Source organism: Bufo gargarizans, chromosome 8, assembly GCF_014858855.1.
Source record: "Bufo gargarizans isolate SCDJY-AF-19 chromosome 8, ASM1485885v1, whole genome shotgun sequence".
Classification (NCBI taxonomy): Eukaryota; Metazoa; Chordata; class Amphibia; order Anura; family Bufonidae; genus Bufo; species Bufo gargarizans.
Window position 1 is genome coordinate 76,585,841 of NC_058087.1, and position 26,766 is coordinate 76,612,606.

At 44.5% G+C, this 26,766-nt stretch overlaps 1 protein-coding gene across 1 annotated transcript in view; it reads right to left on the reverse strand.

Annotated features, from left to right (window-relative positions):
• The window catches only part of LOC122945807 (aldehyde oxidase 2-like), a 166,680-nt gene that overhangs the window by 77,415 nt on the left and 62,499 nt on the right, over positions 1-26,766 (reverse strand). Inside the window, exons 10-16 of the mRNA XM_044305024.1 lie at positions 18,233-18,408; positions 16,004-16,109; positions 15,798-15,920; positions 11,322-11,418; positions 11,086-11,210; positions 7,443-7,567; positions 3,365-3,452 (exon numbers count right to left, since the gene is read on the reverse strand). Coding sequence (XP_044160959.1) covers positions 3,365-3,452; positions 7,443-7,567; positions 11,086-11,210; positions 11,322-11,418; positions 15,798-15,920; positions 16,004-16,109; positions 18,233-18,408 — 840 coding nt within the window. The remainder of the gene's footprint in view (positions 1-3,364; positions 3,453-7,442; positions 7,568-11,085; positions 11,211-11,321; positions 11,419-15,797; positions 15,921-16,003; positions 16,110-18,232; positions 18,409-26,766) is intronic.

Genomic DNA, 26,766 nt, shown 5'->3' on the forward strand with positions numbered 1-26,766 from the left:
TTTGGCGCCGAAACCCTCCAAGAAGAAGGAGGAGATTGTCCTGGAGCGCCACCCACCTGGAGAAGTGATGATGCGGCTGACGTCCCCGAAGAGTTACGCCTGGGAGGCGGGCCTCAGATGGAGGTTGACCGGCCCAGTGTGTGGGAGGAGCCAGTGTCGTCCTTGCACCCAGTGAGAGAAGAGGAGAGAGAGCGGCTGGACAGCTGCCAGCGGGCGGAAGAATGCGCAGAGGCCCGACGTCAAGCAGCAGCTGCCACCGGAACCCCAGCAAGCACTGTCACTGAACCTCCGGTACCCCTGACGACCTGCACGAAAGCTGAACTAGAGGCCCTGCGCAAGAGGGTGTACTGGGTGGCGGACCTTGGCTGCGCTGGAGGAGTGCAGTGGTTTCCATTCCCGAGAACGGAGGCCGAAATGGAGGCCGTGAAAGATAAACCTCCCCCTCTAAAAATTGTCAGTGGAGACGGGTTTCAAATGTGGCCGTCCTTGCCAGAACAACTGCTGCAGGTTCCCTACGTTGACTCGTCATCTGAGGAAGAACATGATACTCGTCTGTGAGTACTTTTGCCCTCTTGTTCATCTCCTTAATGGCCGTTTGTCCCTCCAGTTGGCAGAGCTGGTGAAGCTCGCTGCCAGTTACCCACGGCCGGTGGCCTCCTAGTTGAATGATGTGCCACTGTGTATCAATGCTTCCAGCTGCCTTTGTTTTGTTTGGGACATCCGGTTTGCTGCTGAATTCCCGGTTGTGCCTTGAAGTTTTGCACAAATTTACCCCTTTTACCCCCATTTCAGGTTGAAAAGACATTTTTATGTCAGCAATATTTTAAAGGGTAAGCAGGACTTGCCAGGATAACATGGCCCTGGTATTGTCAGAGTCCTGTATTGTCATTTTATATATGTGCTGCTGACTATATTTAATAACCGGTTTTCTTATTCAAGTATATGTGCCCAGAGATGGACTTCCTATGTGCAAGCCTCTGAGAGGTTAATTTATTATGGACTTATTTATTGTCATGGACTATCCTGGTTCTTTCAACATCCGCTGTGCCAGGTCAGCGCCCCCGTTCCACTCACTATCCTGTGAAAAAAGAGAACGACGCCCCTTGTCACCGCACTTCGCCATTTCCAATTGGGTCTGATAAGAGTGTAAATGACATATCTGTATGCGTGCATGTGTCTTCCTCTATTGCAGGTCATGATTCCAGTTGGACGGGCCCTGATGGAGTACGAGGTCGTACTCAGCTTAAAGCAGCGGGGTATGTAGTGTACAGGAGCGAGATGCCCGTCACTACTGAAGGGTCACTTGGGTACTGTCGTTCCCCCTGTATTTATGGGGAAGTTGGTATAGAATATCTTATAATGTCATGCTATGTATTTTCCTGTTACTGTGAAACGTGCATTTTGCAGGCCGGCTAGGGTGTAGTTCCAGCTCTGAGTCACTAGAGGGAGCTAGGGAACCCTAGGTTATATAAGGCCCAGTCAGGAAGTAATAGCAGTTGGAGGAGACAGACAGTGGGAAGCAGAGGTCAGAAATGATCCTGTGTCTGAGAGAAAGCAAGGCTATGGGCCTGTGAGAGCATAGCAGGCCTGAAGCCTGCCGGCTAGGAGAGGGTAGTAAAGGCCCTGTAACCGGGTTCCGGATCCAAGGAAAAGGTTCCCCTCCTGAGTCACCATCCGTTCAGCTGAAGCAGCATAAGTGAGCCACAAGCCAAGACACAGATTACCACAGAGGCCGATCAGATAAAGCGAGAGGTACTCAAGATAACAGAGGAGGTACTAGATAAGGACAGCTTCAAGGGTACGCCAGATAAAGGGCATTAGACCTTGGAGAAATTCACATATAGCGGGACCAGACAGGAATAGTGTGCAAGCCGCCTGTACTGCATCTCCTGTAATTAACACTCTGTATAATTCATCGCTAAGACCGGCCTTTCTGTAATGTCAAGAACCATCTGTATTCTTCTAAAACCAACCGTCTTTTATGGAACTGTGCACTACCAGTGTCCGTGTATTATCCTGACTGATATTCAGTAAAAGTTCCAGTTTTTGTTGGCTATCCTGTGCTTGCTTCATTCTTCCACCATACTTTACACGGCGTGTCACCGTTTAATTGACACTGGCGTCACGAACTGTTAAATACCTGCCTGTTCCAGTATTTGCCCCAATTGAAGACGACAGTGGATCCCAGGTTAGTGGTCAATCTGCACTACAAAGCCCAGCACACACTACTGACCCCCTGGGACACTGCATATCCATACCAGTATGATGGTACTGCAGCTCAGCACATTCAAGGCTGCAGTACCAGTCACATACATGCAGACATCATCGTGCTGGGTAACACCTGACCCTGTCTTGGACTGATCAGTAGAGCTTCTTTGGGGGAATCTACCCGATCATACATTAATGGTCTACCCTTAAGTTAGATAAGGTAATAATCATGAAATCCCTTTACGAGGTTATTTTGCTTTGTCAATTCCTTTCTGTCTGCTTTGGACTTTCCTATAAGTTGCGTAAAGCTAGTTTCACACTAGCGCTTGAGATCCGGCTGGCTGTGCGTACAGCATTTTTCTCCTGGCCGATTCTCATATATTTTCCAGGTTGTGGCTGGATCTCCACTGGTTCCCATTATAGTTGATGGGGCTGGACGGAGACTTACATACTTTCGACAAAGCTGGAATGCAGAGAGATCCTGTCGGCTGTTCCCTGCCAGAACAACCGGCACTAGCGTGGGACTACTAGCCTAACATGGCCCCCGTGGGGACAAACTCTCTGCGCAATGCATGGGTCCTGGAAATGGCACACACAGGGGACTTGTGACTATGAAAATGCAATGCAATCAGCATGTTATAGAGCAGGAGGAGCTGAGCAGATTGACATAAGGCTGTCAATCACTGTGCAACAACCCACATTACTTTGATGCATAAAAAGAGCAGAGGTTAAATTAATAAATTACTGGTTTTACTGACTTTCCCCCCACAAAACTATATACCAATCTGCTCAGCTCCTCCGGCTCTATAACATGCTGCCTGCAGATTGCACTGCATTTTTTGGTGACAGGTTCCCTTTAAAGTACAAAATTAGTCCCAAAGTTAGCCCTTTAACAGGCCACCCAAGTGTTTCAGATCCAGGGGTATAAGTAAGGGCTTCAAAGTAGGCGAAGACAGAGTGAATTCTGAACATCTTCCATATGATTTGATTTTACACCTACTTTGACCCCCACGGGATTTTGATACAGACAATGAACACTGACTAGAACACGGATTACACATAGGATAGTGACACATAGGATAGTACTTGCTAGGTAAGATGTCACATAGAACAGTGCCACTTCAGTCACATGATAAATACTGTCCACAGAACCAACCTTGTATTTGCCAAAGAATGCAGGCTGAGGTCTTAACGCCGGCAGCTTCACTCTTCGCTCAATAACTGAGCTGACTGCTTGGCCTATTCTGAAATAAAAAAAAAAACTAAATGTATTAAATGTATTTATGGTAAGAATACTGAATGACAAATCATCGCCTATTTACTTATAAGACAGTCAATCCATGTCCTGTTTCAGCTAGCAATAGTGTCATAATGCCTCAGCAGGAGGGTATCGTACAGCACAGTGATTATGTTACTGTGTACCTCCAGTATCGGACCAAGGTGCCTAGGGCCCAACAGTAAAATAGATTCTGGGGGCCACTGTACAGCTACAGTATATGCAAATATTACCTGATCTCCATTTGCAAATCCCTACAAATGTGCCAATGCTCATTTTTCTTAGCAGTAGCCCGCTGCCTAGACTGTGCCTCAGACTGTTCTGTGCTGGAGACCCTGTTGGTATTCTGTTGACTGGCACTGTCCTTGGACTAGGCCCTGGCCCTCTTAATTATGTGAACCTGGAACACATACACAGGGGCAGCAAGATGACTCATTATGGGGGTTACCTCAGCAACTTTGAGAAGGTGGGTCCCTGGGGAAAGAATATACTGGCTGGCCTACCTCTGTACCTAGAAGTTACCTAGCCACCTGATGAATCTATAAGAATAATCTGGGTGGTCTGTTCCCCACAATAATCCCGCTAGTTTTTTACATGGACACATAGGCTGGTTGAGATGCTATATGTATATATGTAGTACAGTCATTGTGCTGTGCCATGTGCCCCTTTTGTAATTCATATGTATATATGAAAAAAGAACGGGTGCCAAAGTTGTGTACCCTGTGACTAAACGAACAGTGATTCTATGAATTACCAGGATTCTCTAATTAGCGTATTTTTCCTCTCTGCACAAGCAGAAGAGGTGTGCAGTCAGGGCCGGTGTAACCATATAGGCGAACTAGGCCCTGGTGGGCTCCCCCTGACTGGGGCTGCAGCCCTGGGCTAAAAGCTCTTGAGCCCCCCTAGCGCCGTTACAGGGGGGCCAGGTGGTGGAGGTCCTTCTTAAATATGGCAGAGCAGGCATCTGCTTACCCTGATGGCAGGTGCCTGGTCTGCCAGTAAATTACCGGAGGAGAGAAGGCGGGCGGCAAGAGAGGCTGTTCTAGCAGCTCCCCAATCCTCCCTCGTGCTCCCTCTGTAATGCCGGAATATGACGTCATTCCGGCCCCGGCATACTAAACGGCGCGCTGGAGGACTGAGGAGCTGCACCACACTGGACCCGAGGGAGAGAAGTGTTTAAGTGTTTGACTGAGTGAGTGTCTGCCTGTGTATTTATGTCAGTGAGTGAGTGTATGTATGTTTGTCTATCTGTCAGTAAATGTATGTGTGTCTGTCATTGAGTGTCTGTGTGTGTATGTCAGTGAGTGAGTGTATGTCAGTGAGTGTGGATGTCTGTCGGTCAGTAAGTGTCTGTGTGTTTGTCAGTGAGTATGTGTGTGTCTGTCAGTGAGTATATGTGTGTGTTTGTCTGCCAGTGAGTAAATGTCTGTCAGTGAGTTTCTGTGTGTGTGTGTTTCAGTATGTGTGTCTGTTAGGGAGTATGTCTGTCAGTAAGTTTCTGTGTACGTCATTCAGTGAGTGTCTGAGTGCGTGTGTGTCTGTCAGTGAGTGTATGTGTGTCTGTCAGTGAGTATGTCTGTCAGTAAGTTTCTGTGTACGTCATTCAGTGAGTGTCTGAGTGCGTGTGTGGCTGTCAGTGAGTGTATGTGTGTTTTTCAGTGAGTTTCTGTGTACGTCATTCAGTGAGTGTCTGAGTGTGTGTCTGTCAGTGAGTGTGTGTGTGTCTGTCAGTGAGTGTATGTGTGTCTGTCAGTGAGTGTATGTGTACGTCATTCAGTGAGTGTCTGAGTGCGTGTCTGTCTGTCAGTGTGTGTGTGTGTTTGTCAGTGAGTGAGTGTCATGAGGGGGGCAGCAAAATGGATCTTTGCCTAGGGCGGCAAAAATCCTTGCACCGGCCCTGTGTGCGGAACACTGGCCAGGGACGCGCTGTTCGATCCCCATGACAACTGTTCCGCCGCCAGCACGTCACATCCAAAACGTGGGTTGAGCAGAGCGCGGGCTTTGGAGCTGAATGTCGATTCTCCCCCAGGATAGCTGACATAATGATGAAGGGGCGGAATTTGTTCTACATAAGACAAGTAATTATACCAAACACTTGCCACTGCCTTTGAAGTATTTGTTGCCGCAATACATACCCCTCCTTGAATAGCCATTTAAATATGTCAAAACGCGTCGGGGGAGTTATCTAGGTAGCACTAGTGAGGGTGTATGAGACTAGGCCCAAGGTTCCTGAGGCTGGGGGTCGCTCTTTTCAGGGCGGGTTCTCACTAGTATCCCAATTCTAGACCAGATTCTTTTAGGGACAGCAGATCTAGGCTGTAGAGATACTTAGGGGACACCCACCAACATTGATTAGACCTACCCAGCGAACCAAACCAATATACGCTGACCTAGTTACACCTAGTCACCCCCACTATTATTCTTTTAACCTTTCTAAGGTTCCCTTGGGGTCCCAGCAGAATTACACTATGTGGTATGCTTATCACCAAGGGACCTTTTTTACAAGTAGGTATTGTCTATAGTGTTGAACCCCTTTAAAGAGGACCTTTCACCACTCCTGACATGCCTGTTTTAATAGTTTCATTTATTCCCAATGTAATAACAATTCTAGAGCATCTATTCTTATTTCTGTATGTTGTATTATCCCTTTATTATTTGCACTGTAAGTTATGAATGAATTGCTATTAGCCTTCAGTAAGGGTACAGAGGGGAGGTAACCAGTTGGGAGGGGGGGGGGGTGTACCTGTACAGTCTGAACATGGCAGCACTGATTGGCTAGAGTGAGTCTGTGCAGGTACACCCCCCCCAACTGGCTACCACCCCTCTGTACCCTTACTGAAGGCTAATAGCAATTAAATTATAACTTCTGGTATAAAAGGAAGGGCACATAAGACAATAAAAGAATAGATGCTCCAGAATTGTTATTACATGTGGAATGCATAAGCTATTAAAACAGGCATGTCAGGAGCGGTAAAAGGTCATATTTAACTACTTCTTCATTTTCTGCTGTCATATTTTCATTTGTTGTTATTGGACAACTTAATCACAGAGGTGGTAAAATGTGTGGGAATCTGTGCTCTCAACACTTTATTATCACTTACAAAATTATATGTACACAGATGTTAATATCCATGATTAGCAATGTCTTTTACAGCACTTTCTTTTCCTGCTATAAAACCCAAGCCCACAATAAAATGTTACTACTGAGCTTGTGCAAGCCATAATTGTAAAGAAAGAAATGGGGGTTAGTCAGCACATCCCAGTGCGCAGGTGCACGTCGCCATGGCTGAAGCCACAAAAGCAACAACACACACAATGCAACAGCACTTTGCAATTACAAATAATAAAGTAAATACAGTAGTGCCATACTCTCTAGAAAAAAATTTGCTAATGCTAATGCTAACTTTGTGGCGGACAGGCACAAATAATTTTGTACAAAATGTATTTGCCAAGAATCTCACATTTATAATGTAGCATTAGCATTAGTACATTTTCTATAGTGAGTATGGCACTATTATATTGACTTTATTATTTGTGTTTGCACAGTGCTGTTGCATTGTTTGTTTTTGCTTTTAAGCTATATTTGTGTTAGGCTACTGTCATATCAGCGTGGTGCTATCCGGTTTTAAAATCCAGCACAGGGTCTCAAAACCACAGTACAATGCTTTAATTTTGTCCCCATTCAGTGTCATAGGGAACAAAGCTGAACAAACAGGAAAGGAGTGCTCCAGAATGCATTCCTTTCTGGGTTTTTTTTTTTTCCCGTTCCCATGCCAGGCACAAAAGTGCTGCAAGCAGTGATGCGACATGGGAAAACGAAGAAGCCGGAATCGGCACCAAAACCATGTAAGGCTACTTTCACACTGGCAGCTGCAGGGTTCGGCAGGCTGTTCCGGCGGGGGATCTGTGGTGATCACACACATACATTTATACACATTGATCCTTACTTTACACTTACTTGTGAGCAGCCACTGCTGTAATAGCGGCTTGAGATGCAGCATGAGAGTGCTGTAAGTCCTGACTTTTCTCCACGCAGCACAAGATGCAATCAGAGGGCATGTTTAGCGCCGATGCCACTGCAGCCTGTCAAAAGAAGTGGCAGAGTGAAATGTGCTGCTCCTGTGTTTGTTCAGACAAGTATAAGGCTTTTGCCGTGTTCAAAAACAGCGGCAACTCCAGCTACAGTGTCCATTTCCCTGAACAGTTAGTTATTCATAAAAATGAACAACGATAAAAAAATAATAATGAAATACAATAAAGTATTAAACATACACTGAACATTTTCTACATACACAAAAGACCCATTACGCTCAAATATTGTTCGCAAATCTGTCTTAATCTGTGTTAGGCCGAATGCACATGGCAGTGGAACACGGACGTGAGCGGTCCGTGGTATCTCGGATTGGCATCCTGCTGACAGCAGGAGAGCACGGCGTCATTGGTTGCTATGACGCGGTGCGCTTCATGCCGCTGCACTACAGTAATACACTCGTATGATCTATATGAGTGTATTACTGTAGCGCAGCGACGGCATGAAGCGCACAGCATCATAGCAACCAATGACACCATGCAGTCCTGCTGTCAGCAGGATGCCAGGCCGGGATACCACGGACCGCTCACGTCCGTGTTCCACGGCCGTGTGCATTCGGCCTTAGTGAGCATGTCTCCTTTGCCGAGATAATCTATCCCACCTCACAGGTGTGGCATATCAAGGTGCTAATTAGACAGCATGAATATTGCACAGGTGTGCCTTACACTTCCCACAATAAAAGACCACTCTGAAATGTGCGGTTTGATTACACAGCATAATGCCACAGATGTTGCAACGTTTGAGGGAGTGTGCAATTGGCGTGCTGACTGCAGATATGTCTACCAGAGCTGTTCCCCATGCAATGAATGTTCATTTCTCTACCATAAGCCGTCTCCAAAGGCGTTTCGGAGGATTTGGCAGTACATCCAACCGGCCTCACAACCGCAGACCACGTGTAACCACACCAGCCCAGGACCTCCACATCCAGTAAGTTCACCTCCATGATCGTCTGAGACCAGCCACTCGGACAGCTGCAGATTTGCATAACCAAAGTATTTCTGCACAAACTGTCAGAAACCTTCTCAGGGAAGCTCATCTGCATGCTCGTCGTCCTCATTGGGGTCTGGACCTGACTGCAATTCATTGTCATAACCGACTTGAGTGGGCAAATGCTGACATTCGATGGCATCTGGCACGTCGGAGAGGCATTCTGTTCACAGATGAGTCCCGGTTTTCACTGTTCAGGGCAGATGGCAGACAGCGTGTGTGGCGCTGTGTGGGCGAGTGGTTTGCTGACATCAACATTGTGGATCGAATGGCAAATGGTGGCAGAGGGGTTATGGTATGGGCCGGCATATGTTATAGACAACAAACACAGGTGCATTTTATTGATTGCATTTTGAATGCACAGACATACCGTGATGAGATCCTGAGGCCCATTGTTGTGCCATTCATCCACGTCCATGACCTCATGTTGTAGCATGATAATGCATGGCCCCATATTGCAAGGATCTGTACATAATTCCTGGAAGCTAAAAACATCCCAGTTTTTGCATGGCCAGCATACTCATCGCACATGTCACCCATTGAGCATGTTGGGAATGCTCTGGATCGGCGTATACGGCAGTGTGTTCCAGTGCCTGCCAATATTCTGCAACTTCGCACAGCTATTGAAGAGGAGTGGACCAACATTCCACAGGCCACAATCAACAGCCTGATCAACTCTATGTGACGGAGATGTGTCGCACTGCGTGAGGCAAACGGTGGCCACACCAGATACTGACTGGTTTTCTGCCCCCCCCCCCCCTTCCCCCAGTAAGGCAAAACTGTGCACATTTCAGAGTGGCCTTTTATTGTGGGCAGTCTAAGGCACACCTGTGCAATATTCATGCTGTCTAATCAGCACCTTGATATGCCACACCTGTGAGTGGGATAGATTATCTCGACAATGGACAAGTACTCACTAACACAGATTTAGACAGATTTGTGAACAATATTTGAGAGTAATGGGTCTTTTGTGTATGTAGAAAATGTTTCAGATCTTTGAGTTCAGTTCATACAAAATGGGAGCAAAACCGAAAGTGTTGTGTTTATATTTTTGTTCAGTGTAATTGGTATCTCTGTGTGCAAAAATGTGTAAACTATTAAAATCTAAAAATAGTTATAATGCGCGGTGAACACCATAATGGAAATAAGATTAAAATAGTTAATTTACAGATTTTTGGTCATGTTGCCCCCTCAAAAATTTAATAAAAAAGTGATCAAAAAGTCATATGTACCACTAAATGGTATGAATAAAAACTACAGTTTACCCTGCAAAATAAAAAAAAGCTCACACCCAGCTCTGTAGATGGAAAAATAAAAAATCTAAGGCTGGCAGAATATGGTGATGTAGAGAAAATATATTTTAAAGGATTTTAATTTTTAAAATAGAGTCTTCATGTCAATTTTTAGTGCACACTTTTTTTTTTTCAATTTTACCCCACAAATAATTTTGGTGCCATTAAAAAAATGTGACTTGTCCTGCAAACATTAAGCTCTTATATGGCTATGTGAACAGCAAATATAAAAAGTTATTGCTCTTAGAAGGTGGGAAGGAAAAAAATGAAAGCACAAAAATGAAAATTAGTACCTATAAAGCTGGCTAACCTGTTATATGTGCACTTGGCAGCTGAACCCATCGTGTTGGTCCCATGTTCATACGTGCCCGCATTGCTGAGAAAAAAGATGATGTTGCCATTACACCTAGAAGCTCTCTCTACAACTGCTGTGCCCTCTGCACTTTGATTGACAGGGCAGAGCAGTGTAAATGTGATCAATGCCTGGCCCTGTCAATCAAAGTGCAGAAGGCGCAGCAGTTGCAGAGAGCAGAGCTTCTAGGTGTAATGGCAACACCCTCTTTGCTCCAAAAGGCTCATTTGCATAACTTAAAACTTCCTTTTTCTTAGGAATGCAGGCACATATGAAAAGGGGACCAACACAGATTCCTACAGCTGCCAAGCGCACATGCAGCAGGTCAGCTAGTTTCATCGGTACAAATCTGCTGACAGATGCCCCTTTAGGGACCAGGACAATTTTCATTTTTGCGCTTTCATTTTTTCCTCCCCACTTTCTAAGAGCCATAACTTTTTATATCTTCTACTCACATAGCCATATAAGGGCTTATTGTTTGCAGGTCAAGTTGTACTTTTTTAATAGCACCCAAATTCTTTGTCCAACAGGTCAGCCAGTTTTACAGGTACAAATCTGCTGACAGAGGTCCTTTAAGGAGTTGTCATAGATGAGAACCAACAAAGCTTCATTTTTTTTTCTTTAAGTGCATATTTTGGGGTGTACATCACTGGTATGCCTTAAGTCTCTATAGTATTTTAAGCCTGAATGTATATGAAACCTGAGAGGAAATATCCTGTACCCATAGAGAAGTTCTAATATGGGTTAATGGTTGTTCATAGGTTTACTTTTAATTAGGTTTCATATTAATACATCTTCTCTATAAAGAGCATATATTGTATGTATGGCTAGAATTATCTTGGTATGATGTCACTTGACATTTGTAGATCACATACTTTACCTGAACGGACGCTGGATCCTTTGTAGATATGAACACCTCCAGCTCATTTTCTGCTACTCTGGGTATGACACGTACAGTCTGGGCTTCCAGGTGAAGATCGTCCAGTCCTCCTATATAGTCCTCACCTGTTCTTTGAAAAGTAAAAGAAATTCAGCACTCCAGACACATATTCATGACTTACAATGTGTGGTTTGGGAGATTTTACATATTGTTTTTAAATTTCAAGGTATAGTTACCTTCTAGTATATGATCCACGTTTTTAAAAGCGTCCTCCATATTTCCATATTCCATTGTTCTCACTGGCTCAAAAAATGAATTGTGTTTTATGGAATCCTACAAGCCACAGATACAAAAGCATATAGGTAAATAAGTATTTAGTGTAGAGTAAGTGGCAATTTACAAGGCTGCTCATGCATACCGCCATATTATGGCTCTGGTTTTTATAGCTCTGGAATTGGACTAACTTGAGCCTTTAGATGTGAAGGGCCATGTCCATGCTATATTCTTCTTGAAAGCAAGCTATGGACAGCATATGCCTAGTATTACAGGGAACCCGTCCCCAGGAAATTCACTGACACAAGGCACAATGTCTTGCAGGGCTAGCTCAGCTGAAGGTAATGATACCTGTCACTTAGTGACCGTTGTTTCATTCTGGAGAAAATGTACTTTAAATCAATATGCAAATTAGCAGTTAAGTGCACCAAGGGAGGGTCCAAGCCACTCTGTGCACCCTTGCTCCTCCTGCTTCCTCTGCAAGCCCCTCTCCTCCTTGATTAACAGGGTCAGACTATGCAGGAGCCTGGCCCTGTCAATCAAGAAAGAGAGGGAGGGGTTAGCAGAGGAAGAGTGCACAAAGTAGTTTGGGTATACCTTCAGTGCATTATCATTTTCTCTTTAGAATATAGCAACAGATTGCTAAGTGACAGGTACCATGACATTCAGCTGAGCTTAGGGTTGCCACCTTTCCCAACAAAAAATACTGGCCAAGTTAAGCCACACCTCAAAGTGGGTGTGGTTAAGTCACTGTCATACTGTTGCTCCCATAAATATTAATACCCCAGTAATATTAATGCCCCCATTAGTGCGCCCAGCATAAATAATGCCCCAATTAGTGAACCCGAGATATAATATTGCCCCCATTGGTGCCCCAATAATATAAAATGCCCCCAGTAATATTAATGCTTCCATTAGTGCCCCCAATAATAGTAATGCCCCCAGTAAAAATAATGCCCCATTAGTGCCCCAGTAAGAATAATGCCCCCATTAGTGCCCCCAGTAAGAATAATACTCCTATTAGTACCCCCAGTAAGAATAATGCCCCCCATTAGTGCCCCCATAAGAATAATGCCCCCATTAGTTCCCCCAGTGAGAACAATGCCCCCATTAATGCCTCCAGTAAGAATAATGCTCCCAGTAAGAACAGTGCCCCCAATAGTGCCCCCAGTAAGAATAATAACCCCATTAGTGCCCCCAGTAAGAATAATGCCCCCATTAGTGCCCCCTGTGAAAATAATGCCCCCAGTAAGAATAATTCCCCCATAAGTGCCCCCAGTGAGAATAATGCCCCCATTAGTGCCCCCATAAGAATAACCCCCCATTTGTGCCCCCTTCTCTGCTTCTGGCAAAAATAAAAAAAGGAACTCACCTCCTCCATTTTCTCACACTGCGGTGAACCCTCACTGCTCACTGGAAGCTCAGGACAGGACCTGCGCTCCAGCGTGATGACGTCTTGCAGGTCCTGTCCTGCACATCCAATCAGCAGCGCGAGCAAATGCAGGAGGCGAGTGCTTTTTTTTTTTTTTTAAATTAACACAAGTGGGGGGAGGTAAAGGCTGTACTAATGAGCACTTCACAATGAAAGCGCTCATTAGTAACAGTCCTTGTAGAAAAATACCGGCAATTAATATTGCTGGTAGAAAAAAATTACCGGCAGGGCCACTAAAATATCGGCCTTGCCAGTGAGTTACCAGCCGGGTGGCAACCCTAGCTGAGCTAGCCCTACAAGGTACCCATACCTGGTTTAACAGTGAATTTCCTGGTTGACAGACTACATTTAAAGGGGTTGTAGAGAATCTGAATATCATGGATCCAATCCTGTCCATGGGATGTGGTATTGTAGCCTGGTTCTCTTGGAGTGTAGAGAGTTGAAATACATTTATTAACATGGGCTTTGGCCATGTTTTTTTTTTTTGTGGTATATTTTTGCATTTTGTATTTTGAAAGTCCCCTTCAATTCAGCGCCATATATTTATGCTGCAGTCTTCTATAAAATTAACCTTTATTGTACATTATTGTAGTATCATTACTGTTTTATGTTAGCTCTTTATTTTAGACACTTACAGGGGGGAAATAATAATGGAGATACATGCGTCCCGAATTGACTGTATGGAAAGTGCAATAATGTGTTAGTGCTTCATGCTGGATGCAGTCAGTAGGAGTAAATAGTCTGACGTCTCAATAAATAACGAAAAAATATGGGTGGACAGCACTCCTTGGTAATGATGTATCTGGTGCTCGTCTCCAGGAGGGGTGGTAAAAAGCCCCTAGTAGAACAACTTGTAGATATCCAGAAAAATAAAAAACGGAGACAGCACGTCCAAAAAGGTGCAAAAAGTGGAATAAATTCCACTTTTTGCACCTTTTTGGACGTGCTGTCTCCGTTTTTTATTTTTCTGGATATCTACATGTCTCAGTAAATAATACAGTCTAGAAGAACAGTACGGCCACCTCTCCTGGAGACCAGGGAGAAAGGTGCACATAGCGCCTGTATTTTTTGTAGTCTTAGACTATTTTCACATCTGCGGTTTCCTTTCCGGTATTGAGATCCGTCATAGGACCTCAATACCAGAGGAAATTGCTTTTGTTTTGTCCTCATTTATTGTCAATGGGGACAGAATTAAAGGTAACAGAGTGCGCCAGAATGCATTCCGTTCCGTTTGGTTGCTCTCAAATGCCGGACAGAAAACTGCTGCAAGCAGCGGTTTTGTGTGCGTCGTGGGATACTGATAAAGACGGATCTGGCATAAAACACAATATAAGTCAATTATACCGGATCAGTTTTCTCGGACACGAAAAAATAAACGGATCTGGCACCCATTGACTTGCAATGCATTTAGTACAGGATCCATCTTGTTAATTTTAGAGATATACAACTAGATCCATTCAGAACAGATGCAGATGGTTGTGTTATCAGTAACAGAAGCGTTTCTACTGATCCACCGCCGGATTCAGCAAAAACGAAGATGTGAAAGTAGCCTTACCCTGCCATATCTGGGGATCCAAAGGATAAGGAGATGATCACATGGCGCAAAGAACCAACCTTTGTTGTCAACAGGAACTAGGTTTATTATTATAGCGGGTGGTACAACGCGTTTCGGGGTAAAAGGACCCCTTCATCAGGTACATCCTTTGACGATATGCCCTCTGAATCGATCTTATATCCAATAATTATTATTTTTTAATGCATTCGGCTATCCAATCATTTACATTTAGCAATCTATCTATGTCTGCCGTTATGTCATTTGTATTGATTGATTTTATACCCCTTTTAATGTATTCCATGAGTCAATCATTTATATTCATTTATTTATGTCTGCCGTTAATCTATAGTTTTTTTTACATTTATTACATTTATTTTATTTTCTATTTTTATAGTTTAGCCATTCATCCCTCCCAACACCCGGTCTCGCCTGCACACAGTTCTTGGGATCGTTGTGTGGCCGGCATGATTCTGCCTCCTACCTGCCCATACAGTCTTACTGGGCTTTGCCCTCAGCGTCCTGTTGCCAGGACACCGAGCAATCATGTGACCGCTGTTCAGGTCACATGATCGCACTGTGTGCAGTGATGCTTCCGGAATCTTTCCCCAGCCGATCATCACTGCACTAATGATATACCTTCAATATATATTAAAGTTTTCACATTCACTCGCCTGCATTTTATATGGTTATTTATTATAAATATTCTATTGTATTTTAAGGTGATTTGTGTCTAGTACACCAAAGTGACACGTGGGCAGGCTTTGGACCTACCCCTTCACTCCATTTTGTGCCTTTTGGCGTTTTTCTATGTATTTAAACATGTGTGTAGTGTATCAGCAGTCTGTACCTAATGAAGGGGTCCTTTTACCCCGAAACGCGTTGTACCACCTGCTATAATAATAAACCTAGTTCCTGTTGACAACAAAGACTGGTTCCTTACGCCGTGGGATCATCTCCTTATCATTTGGATCCATTTGCCTCCTCGGGGACTCCAGGCATCCCTATGTGGAAGTGCTCGTATCCCTGGCTGCATGACCATCCAATCTTTGGGTTTTCATCACCCTCTACTAAGCCTACACTAGTGTTGTGCCTATCATTTGCACAACCTGACAAGGTGAGCCTCCAATTTGGAGTCATTTAATATACTACCTGTCTGACGTTATTACCCTATGGTGCGCCTGCCTCGTTTTTCTTAGAAAAACACTGCCTGTTATATTCATATCTGGGGATCCAGCAGTAGAATAAAGCTGTCATCTGTGATAAAATCCCCTCCTTGTCATTATGATGGTGATTATTTCAGAGCTGCCTTATGCATGGTTACATAAAAAGAACAAACACTAATACAACCTATACCAATAACATGCCACATACCCTTCAATAAATGAATAGACCATTAGGGTACTTTCACACATTTTTATACAATGTTGTGTTTTTGTCACAGCATATTTTTACCTGAATGGAAAGGACAACAGGCTCCAGCTCTTCATATTGCACTCTGACTCGTGATGCTGCCTGGTTGGCGTGGTTCTGCGTTTTTGCTACTACAGCACATATAGCTTGTCCAATGTATTTTACCTGAAGAAGATAGAAATGTACGTGCTCATAGGTATACTATATGTGTGTGATAAAATCATAAAACAGTCATTTTTTAGCCATACCTCATGTTCTGCAAACAAATCAGAGTTGTTTATTCCCGGGACATCTGCCAAGGTTATAATATCAATCACTCCAGGTACTTTCAGTGCGTCTTCTTTATGTATGGACCTGACAACAGAGAAGGAAGTAAATATACGGCATACATCGAGTACAGGTCCGAGACAAAATTATAATTTATTTAAAGGGAGCCTGTCAGTTCTTTCCTGCCCATTAACCTAATTGCAGGGCCAGATAGTGGACTGAAACACATGTGCAAACATATCTCTGTGACTGTGGAGAGAGGTCTTATTGCCAAAAAAATAAATTATTCACAAATGCAAATGAGGTTGCAAGTGCCCAGTGGGCGGTGCTAAGCTTACCATGTGCTCAGACTCCTCAGTAAACCTTGCCCTACACTTCCCACAGCCTTGATTGTGTTGTCAGTGCAGAAGGACCAAGGGAGCAGAGTAGGGTTTGGTGTGGGCATCGCAGAAGACAGTATGCGATCAATGCAGCAAAAGACTAAATCATGTCTACAGTCATCAGTCAAGCAGTGCAAAGGGACATGTAGTATCTGGAGTTCATGATTTCTAGGGGTTGTCCTATGAAAAATATTCTACAAGCTAGAAACAGGATCTGAAGACTTTTGTAATTGCATGTAATTAAAATTTTTGCATAGCCATTGTGTTATTCAATAAAATCTATCTGTATAACGCTATCTGCCGTTTGCTCTTTTTCTTATTTCTTTGTCCGGCTCTCTGAGTTGGCCGCACATGCTCAGTTTTATCCTTCAACTGCCTCCTGAGCTGTGCTAGGGAGAGAGCTGCAGCAGAAACGACACACCTCCTGAGCTACAGCGGAAAAGACACTCCCCTGGAGCTGTCAGCTTGATATAAATCTAGCAGAGCAGTGAATGGGGAGATCTCTGGATCCATGTGAGGTACAGGGCTGGTTCTAGCTTTGTTAGATTAGATTTGTTAGATTTTCATGTACTATATGATGTCTGATTTCATTTTTTATGTTAATTATGGGATAACCTCTTTAATTGAAGATATTATGAAACAGTTATGTATAATCTAGTAATATAACATAAATATACTTTTTAGAGTGATGTGAATATGCTTATCAAACAATAAGATGCTTGTTATAACAGACCAATTGACAAGCCACTCCAGAACGTAAAGGGGACCCATCAAGGGTGGGTGCTGACAAGCCACGATTCTCAAAAAACCTCTGGTAAGTCTGGTTGGATGATAGCATTTTGTCAGCCCTACAGAAATGAATTCAACATTTGCACTCGGGGCAGACTTTATGACCACACAAACCAAGCATCTGCTTTGGGCTACAGAGATTAGGGAGCCCTCTGCTGGCCTCAAGGAGCTGACTGGACAGGGGCCCAGAAAGTACTTCCCAGCTGTAGAACAGTAACAGAATTGCCTAAATTGCACTGCTAAGCTGAGAATGGATCTTACTGGGGCTACTGGGGTGGAGCTAGTGGAGCAGAGGGGCGGAGCTTAGAAGTGCATAGGTTGCCCCCAGACATAACTTTCATTGGGGCCCCAGAAAAGCCAAATCGCCCCTGTGAGCACTACCACTCCATTCAGGAAGTGGACTCGGGGGCAATAATTTTCAGAATCATTGGGGCTCCAGCAGTCACACCCCTCCTGTGGATAAGTAATACAAACTTTTTTTTAGATAACCACTTTAAAGTGGTTCTTTGGAGACATTGAGTTTTAACCAAGTGCCCACAGTTTGCCTCATTAAATAGAAATGTATACTTACCTGCTCCCTGCCGCTCCGGTCCTTTTCTGTGTCTATGTTCTGGTTCCTGGCCTTTTTTTCCTTCTTCATAGGCATGGTGACATGCTCCGCTGCACCCAATGAATGACTTCATCAGTGACATGGCCACAAGCAGCATATCACCACTGAAGCAAGTCATTGGTTGCAGTGGAGCATGTGATCATGGCCATGCAGCACTGGAAGAAAACAAGCCAGGAACCGGAAGGTGGACACCATGGAGGCAGCGTGGAGGACTGGTGAACCGGGGAGCAGGTAAGTATGAAGCTTCTATTTACAGAGGCAGGCAGAAGGCACTTGGCAGAAACAGTATTCCTGGAAAACCCTTGTTTTCTGCTTTATGATGTACTGGAAAATACATTTAAACAGAACATTCACAATGACAGTTTCTCACAGAAGGAAACAGAATTATATAAAAGTCAATAACCTGTCATTCTTATAACACAGAAACTTACAGGATCTTAGCGTGATGTCTGTTGCTGGTCACTAATGCTAGAAAGAGTTCTCCCTCCACAGCAGATGTGTCTTCTTCATCATCAAACTCTTCTTCTTCTATGGTTTGTAGGACATGAGTCTTATAAGTTCCTGACTGCTGATATTCATCCTTGTGTAGACTACTAAACTCTTCACTCTAAGATTTAAATATAGAATAAGGATGCTGGCATTTCATTCAGCTAGTATACCTAATTATTACTGTCCACATGTGGCAGATTTGTTGCAGAAGTTTCTGTCATTGTTCCATTCATCTAAATGGGACTTGATGAAATCCATGTACATTTTGCAAGAACAATTCCACTGAATAATAGGTAATTTAATGTAATACACAATGCATTCAGTAAGTCTTCAGACCCCTTCACTTTTTGCATTTTTTGTTACTTTGTAGCCTTGTGCTAAAATAAAATAAAAATAATACGTTTTTCCCCATTATTTTGCACTCAATATCCCATAATGACAAAGTGAAAACAGAATATTCAAAATCTTTACTAATTTACTGAAAAGGAAATACTAAAATCTTGCATTAACATTAGTCTTATGATCCTTTACTCAGTACTTAGTTGAAACACTTTTGGCAGTGATTACAGCCTCCAGTCTTTTTGGGTATGATGCTATAAGGTTTGCACACCTGGATTTGGGGATTTTCTGCCTTTATTCTCTGCAGATCTTCTTAAAGGGATTCTGTCACCAAGTTTTAGGCTATAGAGATGCGGACATGCACGGCTAGATCGCCGCTAGCATGTCCGCAATAAACCTGTCCTATAGGGCTGTGTGCTTTTATTTTCTTTAAAAAAGGATTTTAGAGATATGTAAATTAGTCTTGTAAGGTGACCAAGGGGCTGTACTAACCTTCCTGGTGCCCAGCCGTGCCTCCCTGTGAAGGAGCCCAGCACCGCCTATGTCCTCTGAATCTCCTCCTTTCGTCATCGATAGATAGCCGTAATCTGGTGATGCACGAGCTCACACATGTGCAGTTCCTTCCCTGAGGCTGAAGCCAGCACAGGGAAGGAACACTATACCGGCACTGCGCATGCGCGAGCTCGCGCATCACGAGATTATGGCTATCTATCGATGACGAAAGGAGGAGATTCGGAGGACATAAGCAGTGCTGGGCTCCTTCACAGGCGGGTGTGGCTGGGCACCATGAAGGTTACTACAGCCCCTTGGTCACCTTACAAGACTAATTTACATATCTCTAAAATCCTTTTTTAAAGAAAATAAAAGCATTCAGCCCTATAGGACAGGTATATTGCGGACATGCTAGCGGCGATCTAGCCGTGCATGTCCGCATCTCTATAAGCAAAAACTTGGTGACAGAATCCCTTTAAGCTCTGTCAGGTTTGATGCGGACCCTTGGTGGACAGTCATTTTCAGGTCTCTCCAGTGATGTTTGATTAGATTCAAGTCAGGGCCCTGGCTGGGCCACTCAAGGACATTGACAGAGTTGTCGTTTAGCCATCCCAGTGCTGTCTTGGCTGTCTTAGAGTCACTGTCTTGTAGGAAGATGAACCTTCAGCCCAGTCTGAGGTCCATAGCACTGTAGATCAGGTTTGCATTAAGAATATCTCTGTATTTTGCTCCATTCAACTTTCCCTCAACTATGACTAGTCTCCCTGTCCCAGCTGCTGAAAAACACACCCACAGTATGATGCTGCAACCACAATACTTCACTGTAGGGATGGTATAGAGCAGTGCTTGGTTTCCTCCAGAGATAATGTTTAGAATTGAAATAAAAAAGTTCAATCTTGGTTTTGTGAGACTAGATATTCTTGTTTCTCGCAAAGTGGTCCTGGTTGTTCCAAACTTCCTCCATTTAAAGGGAACCTGTCACCAACTTTATGCTGACTGTACTGATGGCAGTATAATATAGTGACAGTTATTCTGATGTCAGTGGTGTGTCACACATCAGCTATAATTAAGTGGTTGCTGAGAACCAGCATCATAATCAATGCAGCCCAGGCCTTGAAAAGAGTCAAATCTACCTGAGAAGAGTCATGGTTATTCATAATCTCCTGCTCTCCCGACCACCTGCTGATGATTGGCAGTTCTCTCCTAGAGAGAAAGGGAGAAAACTAGGTAGAAGCCTCTCAGTCATCAGCAGGTGGGTGGGAGAGCAGGAGATTATGAATAACTGACTCTTCTCAGGTAGATTTGACTCTTTTCAAGGCCTGGGCTGTAATGATTATGATGCTGGTTCTCGGCAACCACTTACTTTTAGCTGATGAGTGACACACCGCTGACATCAGCATTTTTGTCAGTACTTTATACTGCCCTCAGTGCGGTCAGCATAAAGTTGATGACAGGCTCACTTTAAAGGGACACTGACAGGCCCAAAAAGCATATTTAGGGGTATATATGACAGTATAGGTCTTATAAAGGGTATTAGAATCATCTAAGTATCCCCCTGTCCACCTCATAAATACAGTAATCTGAAGTTTTATAACCTGCTTTCCTGGTGTTCAATCTGCCCAAGGGGCGGTGCTTCATATCAACTTGCGCCCAGCCAGCCTGTGCCCGGCGCATGCACATAAAGCAGACGCGCGATGCGATCCCGGCCAGTGAGGGTGCCGGGCGCATGCGCTGAAGATGGCCGGGGACACTAGTACAGCGCTTCAGAGTAGCCGCCCAGCTCAGTGAATATTGATGAGCTGGGCGGCGCTTCAAACGGCAGTTGTGGCGAGGCTGGCTGGGCGCAAGTTGATATGAAGCACCGCCCCTTGGGCAGATTGATCACCAGGAAAGCAGGTTATAAAACTTCAGATTACTGTATTTATGAGGCGGACAGGGGGGATACTTAGATGATTCTAATACCCTTTATAAGACCTATACTGTCATATATACCCCTAAATATGCTTTTTGGGCCTGTCAGTGTCCCTTTAAGTATTATGGAGGCCACTGGGATCTTGAGAACTTAAAGTGCAGCAGAAAATATTGTATCCTTCTCCAGATCTGTGCCTTCATACAATCATGTCTTTGGGCTCTACAGGCAGTTCTTTCCTCCTCATGGCTTGGTTTTTGCTCGGATATGCATTGTCACCTGTGAGACCTTATATAGACAGGGGTGTCTCTACAAATTATGTCCAATCAGCTGAAGTTACCACAGGTGGACTCCAAGCAAGGTGTAGAAACATCTCAAAGATGATGAAGAGAAATAGAAGGTCCCCAGAGCTAAATTTCAAGTGTCATAGTTTTTCCTTTTTATTAAATTTGCAAAAATTTCTCAAATTCCATTTTTACATTCTTATTATGGAGTATTGAGTGCAGACTGATGGGGTGGTAACTAGATTTTTTTAATTTATTTTAGCACAAGGGTGCAAAACAACAAAATGTGAAAAAAGTGAAAGGGTCAGAAGACTTTCTAAATCAAAGAAATTCCCTCAGGATTGGCCATCAAAAGCTGATCAGCGTGGGGTCTGACACCCCGCACTTGTGCCAATCAGCTGTTTGGTGGAACGCACATATGGAAACGGAATGCACACTGAGTAAATTATGTTTTTTATGCAGACCCATTGAAGTGAATGGATCCGCATACAGGCCGCAAAAAAAACTAAAACGTCCAGAACCGGCACAAAATACATTCAAGTGCATAGGTCTTTAATTATACTTATTTTAATTTGTTTGTTTGTTTGTTGCACCTGCTGCTATAGACAGATCAGGAGAGTAGGATAACCAGTGCTAAGTCAAAATGCTAAATAATTTTAGTGGCCCCAATTGGAAGCCATTTTTAGCAGTCCAGTGTGTGTCACGGACGGTGTACAGGAAACAAGACAAAGCAATATGCATATATCACTCACTGGATCCAAAGCTAAGGAACCAAAAGAGAGACCCCTGCACAAGGCCTAGCACTTTCCCTGGCTGCTCAGCCTATGCAAATATCCCAAAGGTGGATGGTTGCATATCCACGTACCTCGACTATATAACCCCTGAACACCCTACAATAGTGAGGGGACACGACCACCGGCTCCCTACACCAGACACGGAGGGAGTCAGGGTCACCCGGGATCCAGCAAACAGAAAATAACAGATAAATGTACAGCACTTAACTTTGTAGCAGACTGTGAAACAGGATCAGCATGCACACACACTCCAGGAAGAAGTATAAGCCGCCCAGTAAAGCATTATGGGGAGGAATTTAAAGGGATGCAATCAGTCCAACTACATGACAGCTAAGAGAGGCTAACGAGATGAGGAACTGAATACCACAACAAAGAAAACTCAAGGAGGAGGTTCTGAAAGGCCTATGTCAGAGCTTCTCAGCTGTCTGGTTGTGACAGTACCCCTCCCTCTACGAGTGGACTCCGGACACTCAGAACCCACCTTCTCAGGATGGGACCTATGGAAAGCCCTGATGAGACGAAAGGCCTTAATGTCCGTCACTGGGACCCACATCCTCTCCTCAGGACCATAACCCTCCTAATGAACAAGGTACTGAAGAGAACCGCGGACAAGACGAGAATCCACAATCCTAGAGACCTGAAATTCAAGATTCCCATCAACCATAATCGGAGGAGGAGGCAAAGGCGAGGGTACAATGGGTTGAACATAAGGTTTCAATAAGGACTTATGAAAAACATTATGGATCTTCCAAGTCTGAGGAAGATCAAGATGGTAGGCAACAGGATTGATGACAGACAGGATTTTGTAAGGCCCAATAAACCTAGGACCCAACTTCCAGGAGGGAACCTTCAATTTGATATTCTTGGTAGACAACCACACCAGATCACCAACATTCAGGTCCGGACCAAGCACACGTCTCTTATCTGCCACACGCTTATATCTCTCACTCATGCTCTTTAGATTATCCTGAATCTTTTGCCAAATAGATGACAAAGACGAGGAGAATCTGTCCTCATCAGGTAAACCAGAAGACCCCTCTCCCGAGAAAGTCCCAAACTGCGGATGAAACCCATATGCACCAAAAAATGGTGACTTATCAGAGGACTCCTGACGACGGTTATTTAAAGCAAACTCAGCAAGGGACAAAAAAGAACACCAATCCTCTTGATTCTCCGCCACAAAACAGCGCAGATATGTCTCCAGATTCTGATTGACGCGCTCTGTCTGGCCATTCGACTGCGGGTGGAAAGCAGAAGAGAATGACAACCGAACCCCCAAGCGAGAACAGAAAGCCTTCCAGAATCTGGAAACAAACTGCGTGCCCCTATCAGAGACTATGTCTGAAGGAATACCATGCAATTTGACAATGTGATCAATAAATGCCTGCGCCAGCGTCTTCGCATTGGGCAAACCAGGAAAAGGGATGAAATGCACCATTTTGCTAAAATGGTCCACCACCACCAGAATCACAGTCTTCCCCGAGGAACGAGGCAGGTCCGTTATGAAGTCCATGGACAGATGTGTCCAAGGACGGGAAGGAATGGGTAAGGGAAGGAGAGGACCTGATGGCCGTGAATGAGGGACTTTGGCACGAGCGCACTTCTCGCAGGCTGCCACAAAACCCTCAACCGACTTACGAAGCGCAGGCCACCAGAATCTCCGAGCGATGAGATCCAGTGTGGCTCTTGCCCCCGGGTGCCCAGCAAGGACCGTATCGTGGTGTTCCTTAAAAATCTTGTGTCTTAAAGCGAGAGGCACAAACAACCTCCCAGGAGGACAAAGATCAGGAGCCTCTGACTGGGCTGCCTGCACCTCTGCTTCCAATTCAGAAAAAAGAGCAGAGACCACCACACCTTCAGCCAAAATGGGACCCGGGTCTTCAAAATTCCCGCCTCCCGGAAAACAACGTGACAGGGCATCTGCCTTCACATTCTTAACTCCAGGGCGGAACGTGACAACAAAATTAAATCTTGAAAAGAACAAAGACCATCTGGCCTGTCTCGGGTTCAGACGCTTGGCTGACTCCAAGTAGGCCAGATTTTTATGGTCAGTAAACACGGTAATAGGGTGTCTGGCTCCCTCCAGCCAATGGCGCCATTCCTCAAAAGCCAACTTGATGGCCAACAATTCCCTATCTCCCACATCGTAATTTGTCTCTGCGGAGGAGAGTTTTTTCGAGAAAAAGGCACACGGTCGCCATTTGGCAGGAGAGGAACCCTGAGACAAGACCGCACCCACACCCACCTCAGAAGCATCAACCTCAACTATGAAGGGTAAAGAAATATCAGGTTGCACCAAGATGGGAGCGGAAGCAAAACTCTCCTTGATATTAGAAAAAGCCTTACGCGCCTCTACCGACCAAGAAGAAAAATCTACCCCCTTTCTGGTCATATCAGTGAGTGGTTTAACAATAGAGGAATAGTTCAAAATAAACTTCCTGTAATAATTGGCAAAGCCCAAAAAACGCATCAGCGCCTTCTGATTCTCAGGAAGCTCCCACTCAAGCACAGCGCGGACCTTCTCGGGGTCCATGCGAAAACCAGAAGCGGAGAGAAGAAACCCCAGAAATTGAATTTCTGGAACCGCAAACACACATTTTTCCAGTTTCGCATATAATTTATTCTCCCACAGAATGAGCAAGACCTGACGTAAATGTTCCTTATGAGTTTTTAAATAAGGAGAAAAAATCAAAATGTCATCCAAATACACTAATACAAATTTTCCCATCAAATGATAAAAAATGCTGTTCACGAAATGCTGAAAAACGGCTGGGGCATTCATCAAACCAAAAGGCATAACCAAATTTTCAAAATGGCCCTCAGGGGTATTGAAGGCCGTCTTCCATTTGTCTCCTTCTCTGACCCTGACCAGGTTGTATGCCCCTCTTAGATCTAATTTGGAAAAGACTTTAGCCCCAACAACCTGGTTAAACAGGTCCAGGATTAGAGGAAGCGGATAAGGGTCATGAATAGTGATACTGTTTAGCTCCCTGAAATCCAGACAAGGTCTTAAAGAACCATCTTTTTTCTTAACAAAGAAAAAAACAGCGGCAACAGGTGACTTCGAGGGTCGTATGTGTCCTTTTCTCAGACTCTCAGAGATATAAGCACGCATAGCGATCCTTTCAGGTTGGGAAAGATTGTATAAACGAGATTTAGGCAGCTTGGCCCCTGGGATGAGATTAATAGGGCAATCGTACTCCCTGTGCGGGGGCAAATCCTGAACTCCACTCTCAGAGAAGACATCCGAAAATTCAGAGAGAAAAGATGGTACAGTCTTAGTAGCAACCTCAGAAACAGATGTCGTGAGGCAATTCTCTCTGCAAAAGTCACTCCAACCATTTATTTGCCTCGCTTGCCAATCAATGGTGGGATTATGTTTAGTGCGCCAGGGTAGCCCCAACACAAGAGGAGTAGGCAAACCGCTAAGGACGAAACATGACACATCCTCAACATGAGCATCACTCACAATTAAACGGATATTGTGAACTATGCCCTTTAATGATTTCTGAGAAAGTGGAGCGGAATCAATAGCAAAAACAGGAATATCCTTTCCCAAAGTGCACACCTGGAAACCATGAGTTATTGCAAATTGACTATCAATGATATTGACCGCTGCTCCACTATCCACAAAAATCTCACAAAAAATGCTCTTGCTCTCTATCGCCACCCTAGCAGGCAGGACAAAACGGGAACTACAAGCAAATGGAAAACCTTCAATTTCCGCCTCAACCCTAACAATAGTAACAGACGGAACATTTTTAAATCTCCTAGAGGGACAAACATTTGCCAAATGATTTATACCTCCACAACAAAAACAAACCCTCCCATGCGGGCTGAATCTTCTATTGTCAGAAGCAATCAACCCCAGCTGCATGGGCTCCTGCTCAGAAGGGGCTGACAGCGACTGAGACCCCTGCGCACAGAATGGGACCGCTGCACTGTCCTGGGACTGAGTATGACAGGAAGGAGAGATCTCTCCTCTCTCTCTAAGACGCCTGTCAATACGAACGGCCTGAGTCCAAGGAAATAGGCCTTTCATGAAAGGCAAATGCATCTTTCAATCCCTCTGAAAGACCATGGCAAAATTGACTTCGGAGTGCAGCATCATTCCAACCAGTATCAGCTGCCCATCTCCGAAATTCTGAGCAGTATATCTCTGCGGATTGTTTACCCTGGCATAATAGACGTAGTCTAGACTCAGCCAGAGCAATACGATCCGGATCATCATATATCTGACCCAGGGCTAAAAAGAATTCATCCACTGACCAGAGGGGCCGTGCCCCCTCCGGCAGCGAAAAGGCCCAGGACTGAGCGTTACCCCTGAGCAGCGATATAATGATCCCCACCCTCCATTCCTTATCACCAGAGGAATGGGGAAGAAGGCGAAAATGGAGTTTGCAAGCCTCTCTAAAACGCACAAAATTCTCACTACCCCCGGAAAACGTATCCGGGAGCGAGATCTTAGGCTCAGAACAAACTCCATGAACACCAGGTGAACCGGTCACTTGAAGCTGAGAAAAAGTCCTGCGGAGATCAGCTACCTCCAATGAAAGACCCTGAAGGCGTTCAGCCAAAAGTGAAACCGGATCCATGCTTGAGACGGTTTTGGCGGCTTATAATGTCACAGACGGTGTACAGGAAACAAGACAAAGCAA